Source organism: Thalia democratica, chromosome 4 (genome assembly GCF_965202585.1).
Source record: "Thalia democratica chromosome 4, ktThaDemo2.hap1.1, whole genome shotgun sequence".
In the NCBI taxonomy this organism is placed as follows: Eukaryota; Metazoa; Chordata; class Thaliacea; order Salpida; family Salpidae; genus Thalia; species Thalia democratica.
Genome location: NC_139168.1, coordinates 40,865,431 through 40,872,856, shown reverse-complemented (window position 1 = coordinate 40,872,856; position 7,426 = coordinate 40,865,431). Strand labels below are relative to the sequence as shown.

Genomic DNA, 7,426 nt, shown 5'->3' with positions numbered 1-7,426 from the left:
TACACGACAATTTAAATTCTAAAAAAATTTTAAAGGGTCGCAACTCAAAAAGCAATATATATATTAGAAAAAATTTAAAATGCATATGAAGGTCTAACTAATACTTACAAACACTTTTTAGGTTTTTGCGAATTTTTGTTTACTCTAGCTAAAAACTACTTCATTATAAAACTTATTTTAGTTTTATCTGTAAAGATATTTGAAAACTTTTAAAGAACAAAAAAGTATTTGTAATGCATTAATTAGACTTATTTACGATTTTCTTTCAAATATGTACTACTTTTTGAGTTGTGGCCCTTAAAAAAATTTAAGAATTAGAATTGTCCAAATTTAAACAGTCGTGCACCAAGTTTAGACATAAAAAAGATTGCAGTTTTACTAGTGTAAATACATGTGTAAAGCTGTCATACATTAAATACAAAGTATTTCTAATTTTATAACACTGTGCCAAAATAAAAACAACAATCGGAAGAAAAAAATATTCATGCAACATAAACTCATTTCTTTGTTAATATAAAATATTACTTAGTTAGTCTTTAATAAGTAAATATGCATGATTTTAGCTCAAAAACGTTAAACTAATTGCATATATATTCCTATTTAGATTAGAACTGTTTTAAAACTTACAATGATCAAATAAACTAAAGAAACATAATTAAACAACAAGCTTTTGTTTCGAAAAAAAAAAGAATATTATAGAAAGTAGCATAGAATTTATTTTATCCATTTGAAGTGCTTCGTATCTTTAAAGAGGGCCTGTAAATAATAAACTTTTTACTTTAAAATAGTATAAAATTTATAAACTACGTATGAAACTTGCTTAAGTTATAAGTTAAAACTGGAAAAACGCCTACGCACAAAAAGATAAAAAATGTTTGCATGGGGAGTAAGCTTGAATAAAGAGAAAAAATATATAACGTAATGTTTGTTTACTTTGAAAGTTTTTTAACTTCAGTAAAAATCGTTTGAAATTTAAAGCTATAATTAATGTTTAAATTTTTTTTCAGTAAAAAAATTGTTATTACAACGTATTAAAAAAATTCACACAAATTTAAAGTAAATTCTAATACTAATTTACGTATTTAAAAAAAAAAACTTAAGACTTCAAGATTATTTAAATTTTGATATGTGAAAATAAAACTTTACTTTATTATTATTTTCTAGTTAGATGCATCTATTTTAAAAGATACACACATCAAAAACTTAAGCACTTGTTTATTTAGATTTATTTTATATCAAATTACGATCATCAATAGTTTGTTTAAAAATATTTTGCTTATACTAAATTATTCAAACTTTTAAATTCAAAACAACTTTTCTTTTAGATTAATTTTTACTAACATTCTTTTTTGAAATATTATTAAAACTAACTTAATAATAATGTTTGCTTTTATGAGCTTTCTTTTGTGCTTTTTTCAGTTTCTTCAACCTTTTTCGTTCATGTTTAGGATAATGTTTCTAATAATTAAATTTGATTAAGTTAAAAAGTAAAACAGTTTTTAATATTTCTTTTTGATACCACAACTAAATACTAGTTAATCAGTTAAAACTTACAAAAAAGTATTGTATAAATATTATTAAATTTCGATTAAAAGTAAAACACGGTTCGTGCACGAATTTTTTATTTATTTAGCCTGACTGAAACCAATTTAGCCTGACATTTTTTAAAAGAAAAAAAAATTCTTTAGAAGTCATTTTAGGTAATGGGGGTCTTGATTAGTACTATTGTAGTCTCCGACTTCAACCAGCTTTAACTCAAAAATACTTTGAGCTATAAAAATATGCAAAAAGCAACTCATAGGTTAGTTACAACTCAATAAAATAAGTCTAAATTGTGAAAAAGGTGATTGACCCCCCCTTCATGGTTGCCACTGCTCAAGCTGAGAAAAATTTCCTGACTTTTTCCTGACTTTTTACCAAAATTTTCCTGACTTTTCTAAATCAAACTCTTAAATTAAACTTATTCTAAAATACATAATATAACACTTGAAACTATTTAAAGCTTTCAATCCAATTTTAATACAGGTTAAAAACAACAGTTATTTGCTGAATTCTATTATCAAACTTCCAGTACATCACTTAAACTATCTGTGTATGATTGATGTTTGTAATAAACAGCTCTATCAGCAAAATACTTGTATTATTACCTTATAAACACAGCTTGTCTGAAAAGTCACAATTTTTTTGCATCTCCTAGCATATATTTATCTAGATACACAAAAGACATATAAGGAACTTTTACAATTAAAACCTTGATATAATAACGAACTTTCACAACTAAAATCTAAAAACACTAAGAAAGTTTTACAGTTGAAACCTTAAAACAATAAAGAACACAATTTTTTAGAATTTCTTAGCATAAATGTATCTAAATAAACAAAACGACATATAAGGAACTATTACAACTCAAACCTTAAAACAATAACGAACTTTTACAGTTAAAACATTAAAACAATAAAGAACTTAATCAAATATGATTTTTTTAAGTGTATGTACTAAAATTTGTTTTCTCCGTTTTTTTATTAGCACTTCAAGCTAATCTAATGAAGATATGGTTTCATTCACCTGGTCTGCATTCCACTTCAGTATACACATTAACTTGTTACATAAAATACTAAACTAACTGCTTAGTTATAAAGAACTCAATTATTTACTTAAACAAAAAACACTTTGATTCTAAAATTATGCTAGATAAACTTTTGTGTATATATCACAGTTTCACTATGGAAGTGTCCTTGCTACAGATTATCAATACTAAAAAGCTTACAAAATCTGCTTGTTCAGAAATTTTTTGCAGTTTTATAAATGATATTTTAGTAATTTATACCAGATGAAGGCATTGGAAATAAAATTAAAAAATTTTTTAAATTTATGGGAAATTTTTGGAATTTTTTTCCGATTTTAAAGGACTTTTAATTGATTTTTACCATTTGAAGGCTTTAAAAAACAAGGAGTTTTGTAAATTCAAACTGACAAAATTTGACTTTTTTTTTTAAATTTTATCAAATTTCCTGACTTTTCCTGACTTTTTTACAAAACCCCCCATTTTTTCCTGACTTTTCCTGACTTTTGTCATTTTTTTAGATTTTTCCTGACTTTTCCTGATTTCCTGACTTTTCCTGACCGAGTGGCAACCCTGCCCCTTATACCCCTTATATAACAAATTCAGTGATAAGTTTTAAAATAAGTGTTATATCTAATCGAATACTAGTATAAAATTTTAAATCATACTACTAAACACAATTGTTCAATTTAATTAAGCACAATATAAAAACATTATAACCAGAAGATTTATAATAAAACGACGTGCATTGTCGTGTATTATTCAAATAAGTATTAAAATTCAAACAAATAGCTAAGTTGTTGAACTAAACTGTAATGTTTGAACTGTATTTTTTTTATGAATTTTCATAATTATGACGTATACGATGTACTCAAAACAAAATAACGAAGATTCTTAAATTTTTTTTAGAGATTCAACAAAAGGTTTTAGGCATTTATTTTTGCAAATACTGACTGATTTTGTCTTTAAAAACTAAATCTTTATTTAGAAACAAATTCCTATCTCAATTTGATCTTAAAGAGATTTCTCAATTTTTTCTATCAAAAATTTTCAAGCATTTGAACTGAGAAAAACTGAGATTCTCAAATTTCTAAATAAATAACTGATTTAGCCTGACGTTTTTCAACTTTTTTCAAAAAAAACTGATTTAGACTGACTTAGCCTGATTTAGCCTGACGCGCATGAACCCTGTAAAATAAAAAAAAATAAAGATGCGCAATCTTTGATGCTAAGAACCAAACAGTTTTGCCTAGTTTGTTTAAACTTTTTGTTAGATAGTGTCTTAATAATCATAACTGATAAAAAAATTAAAGAAAAAAAAATTAAAGTTGGAAAAACTAGTACAATATATACTAATTAAATAAAATTGTAATTACATTGTTTTCTTATTCATTTTATAAACTTAAACATATGACACAAGTGTTAGCATATTTTAGCATAGCTGTTAGCAATTTATTTGTGCCCACAAAACAAACTGTTTAAATATAATAAAAAATATTAGTTCGCTAAAATGAGTTAATTTTAAAACAACTTAACTAAGGATCTATAAAATTGGAATTATTTTGAGAGTTTGTTATAAAGAAAAAAAAATCAACAAATAAAGATATACGATTTGTTTTACTTAGCATTATTGAAAATATTTCAGCTGAAAAACAAAAACTACTGTTTAATTTTAACTTTGAATCAAGATTTCAGGTAAAAACTATATAAATGTTTGTTTTTAAGTACAATTTTAGTCAACTAAATATGTAATTAAACCCTTTGTTAATACGAAAAATGTTAACCATGATATCAATTAAAACTTAGTACTAACTTATACTTTTTTATTCACTTTTTTAAATATTTCAATTGTGAAATTTAATTACTTTAAATTGTGAAAGAAAAGTATAATAGCTGCAACTGCAAAGTTTTTAATTATAAAAACTCTAATTAAGACTACTTCGTCATTTACCTTTCGAGACACAGAAAATCCGCATTATTTTTACAAGTTGATCTTGTTTTGAAAATTGACAAAGAAAAAATGCTATCTATACATTTTTATCAAAATCTTTGATGAGTAAATCTCGATTTTTTTTTGAAATATCTGACTATAATTTAGTTATTCAAGCTTTCATATGAGACTGAATGTTAAATTTTGTAAAAAATTGTTTACCTCCATGCCCGTAATAGATAAACAATATATTAGTTGAGTAAAAGTTTATACACAAAACTATGGAGAGACTTAAAACTAACAAACTCATCATCACTGGAGCTGCTAGAGCTTGAACTTGATGAGCTGCTCGAATGTTTTCCATGCTTTTTGTGCTTATGGTGCTTCACTTTCACACCTTTGGTAAATAAACAGAAAATAATGAATTTTTATCTTGAACTACATTTTAAATTTGAAACAAATAAGTCTGTTTTTGAATTTGATACTTTTGCTAAAAATAGTATCATGTAGTAAATTTTACAGTGGTTTTAAAACACTTAAAACAGCTTAAGTTTTTTTTTTAAATAAAACAATAAATAACTTGAAACTTTGAGTTCAAACTTTTGAAGAATATAATTTACCTCCTACACCATAAGTTCCAGCAACAGGGTATCCTTTTTGCTTTGGATAAGCACCATTGACCTTGTGCCCAGCCGCCATACCAGGTTGTACAGGATACCCAGCTCCAGGTGCTACATAACCCATAGCTGGAGGGGGGTGAACGCCAGTTGGGTAACCTGCAACAGGAGGAGCTTGCACACCTGTTGGATACCCACCTGCCTGCGGGGGATAAGGGTATCCGGGTTGCTGGGGCGGATAGGGGTTTCCGGCAGGTGGCATGGCGGGAAAGCCTGGAGCTTGATACTGTCCAGGAGTCCCGTAAGGAGGCATGACTTGTTGAGCAGCAGGCATTCCTGGCATTTGAGGCGGAGCTGACGGCATTCCAGGACCTGGTGGAACTGGTGGCATTCCTAAACAGATAATTTTGGTTTTATATCAAATAATAACATATTTCAACCAAAAACTTAGGGAGATAAATATACAGAACTAGTTATTTTTAAGTTTGTTCTATCACTTGGTTTAACACAAAGGCACCATTAGTTACAAAGAAAATATTAAATAAATATTGTTTTTTAAGTAATCATCTAGTATAACAATAAACTTTGAAACAACAAATCTTCTGGCTATTTAAAAAAATATTATAAGCTTTTTTGATACAATCTATAAATAAGCTAGTAGAAACTACTTTAGTTAAATGAATTCTAATTTGGATCAGATTGGATAATTATAAAAATTAAGCCAATATCATCCAATTTAAAATTTATCAATTGTTTACTCAAAAATACAAACAAAAGGGATACATTTATAAATAGTATAACTTTAAGAAATGTATTTTAACTGTTAAATTTTCCAAAATGTTAAAAAGTTAATAAACACAGAAGTGTAACTACAATTTAAACAAAAACTGTAAATAACCTGGTGCACCTGGTTGACCATATGGATATTGAGACATTTTAAACTGTTAATTATGTCTAGAAATAATAGAATCATATAATTGATAATTAACATAATAAAATCTAAAATTTCACAATACAATAAAAAATAGGTTTAAAACTATTATAGTGTAAAACTCTTAAATAAGCTTTTTAAAGGAGTTACAAAAACAATGCATATATATTAAAAATATATCTAGTTTTAAAGTGTTGAAAGTAACGTTTTTTTCTTATAATGTAAGGAACATTTCCTGGTAATTTGAAGAAGATTGCTTGTAAATTAAGGAGGAGATAAATTTTAAGTGATTTTTAAAATATCAGAGAAAATTGACCCCAAAAAATTTGTGGTCTATACGTTTGTATTGGAAACTTTTTACAAAAAATAAAAATACCTCAAAATAGAATTCAAAATTTATATTTCTGAATGTTAATTTATAATCACACAACTTCTATTTTAAAATTGATATAAACATGGTTGCCACTGATCAAGCTGAGAAAAATTTCCTGACTTTTCCTGACTTTTTACCAAAATTTTCCTGACTTTTCTAAATCAAACTCTTAATTTAAACTTACTCTAAAATACATAATTTAACACTTGAAACTATATAAAGCTTTCAATCTTATTTTAATACAGGTTAAAACAACAGTTTTTTAGCTGAATTCAATCATCAAACTTTCATTTTATCACTTGAACCATCTGTGTATAATTGATGTATTTGCAATAAACAGCTCTATCAGCAGAACACTTATATTATTACCTTATAAACACAGCTTGTTCATTATTATTCCAGCAAGATGTTTTCGAAATGTGGTCCAAGGCCAAAATTTATCATGTATGATAATTTTGTTTGGGCCATCTGACATGACTGTATTATTGCACTGTCAGGAAACATTTTTTTGTTCAGCTCCGCCAGGTTATTACACGAACTAGCTGAGTAATTGTGCTTGACAGTGTGCAATGTCCATAACATTTCAGTGGTTGTGGTTTGTGACTTACATACCAAACCTATTGATGGGATTATACCCCTGCTCTCACAACTTGCTACTCTACTGTTGCTCTCACTACTTACTCCACTGGAGCTTGATCCAGCATTATAGAAAAATTTTGGATTTGGTAAACTCCTGGCCTTTTATTTCTATGTCCAGCTCCATATGAACAGTGAGTGCTTTTTTTCCAATAGTTGACAGTGACAGAGTACATGAACACCACTTGCATTTAAATTTTTGTGTATATATCACAGTTTCACTAAGGAAGTGTCCTTGCTAGAGACATCAACACTAAAAAGTTTACAAAATCTGCTTGTTCAAGTAGGGTACTTGTTCAATATGTTAGTAGAAAAATTTTCAGTTTTATAAAGGATATCAATTTCTAGGGAAATTAATTTATACCAGATGAAGGCA

The 7,426-nt window shown here is 26.9% G+C and overlaps 1 protein-coding gene across 1 annotated transcript; it reads right to left on the bottom strand.

Moving 5' to 3' along the window:
- Nucleotides 1-416: 416 nt before the first annotated feature.
- LOC145834485 (uncharacterized) lies at nucleotides 417-6,102 on the bottom strand. The gene is made up of 5 exons (XM_082941922.1): nucleotides 6,009-6,102; nucleotides 5,114-5,503; nucleotides 4,796-4,890; nucleotides 1,372-1,458; nucleotides 417-756 (listed from the first exon to the last, which is right to left on the bottom strand). Exons 1-4 carry the CDS (start codon nucleotides 6,043-6,045, stop codon nucleotides 1,372-1,374), a joined length of 609 nt encoding a protein of 202 aa, XP_082798048.1. The 5' UTR covers nucleotides 6,046-6,102; the 3' UTR covers nucleotides 417-756.
- Between the last annotated feature and the right edge of the window lie 1,324 nt (nucleotides 6,103-7,426).

Bases quoted from the DNA above. Each gene is read 5' to 3' on its own strand.
- LOC145834485 (XM_082941922.1), bottom strand. From the start codon at position 6,045: ATGTCTCAATATCCATATGGTCAACCAGGTGCACCAG. The intron at 5,504-6,008 runs GTTATTTACAGT...TTATCTGTTTAG, and splicing joins TGGTCAACCAGGTGCACCAG to GAATGCCACCAGTTCCACCA. The intron at 1,459-4,795 runs GTTAGTTTTAAG...TTTAATTATTAG, and splicing joins GCTCCAGTGATGATGAGTTT to AAACATTATCCTAAACATGA.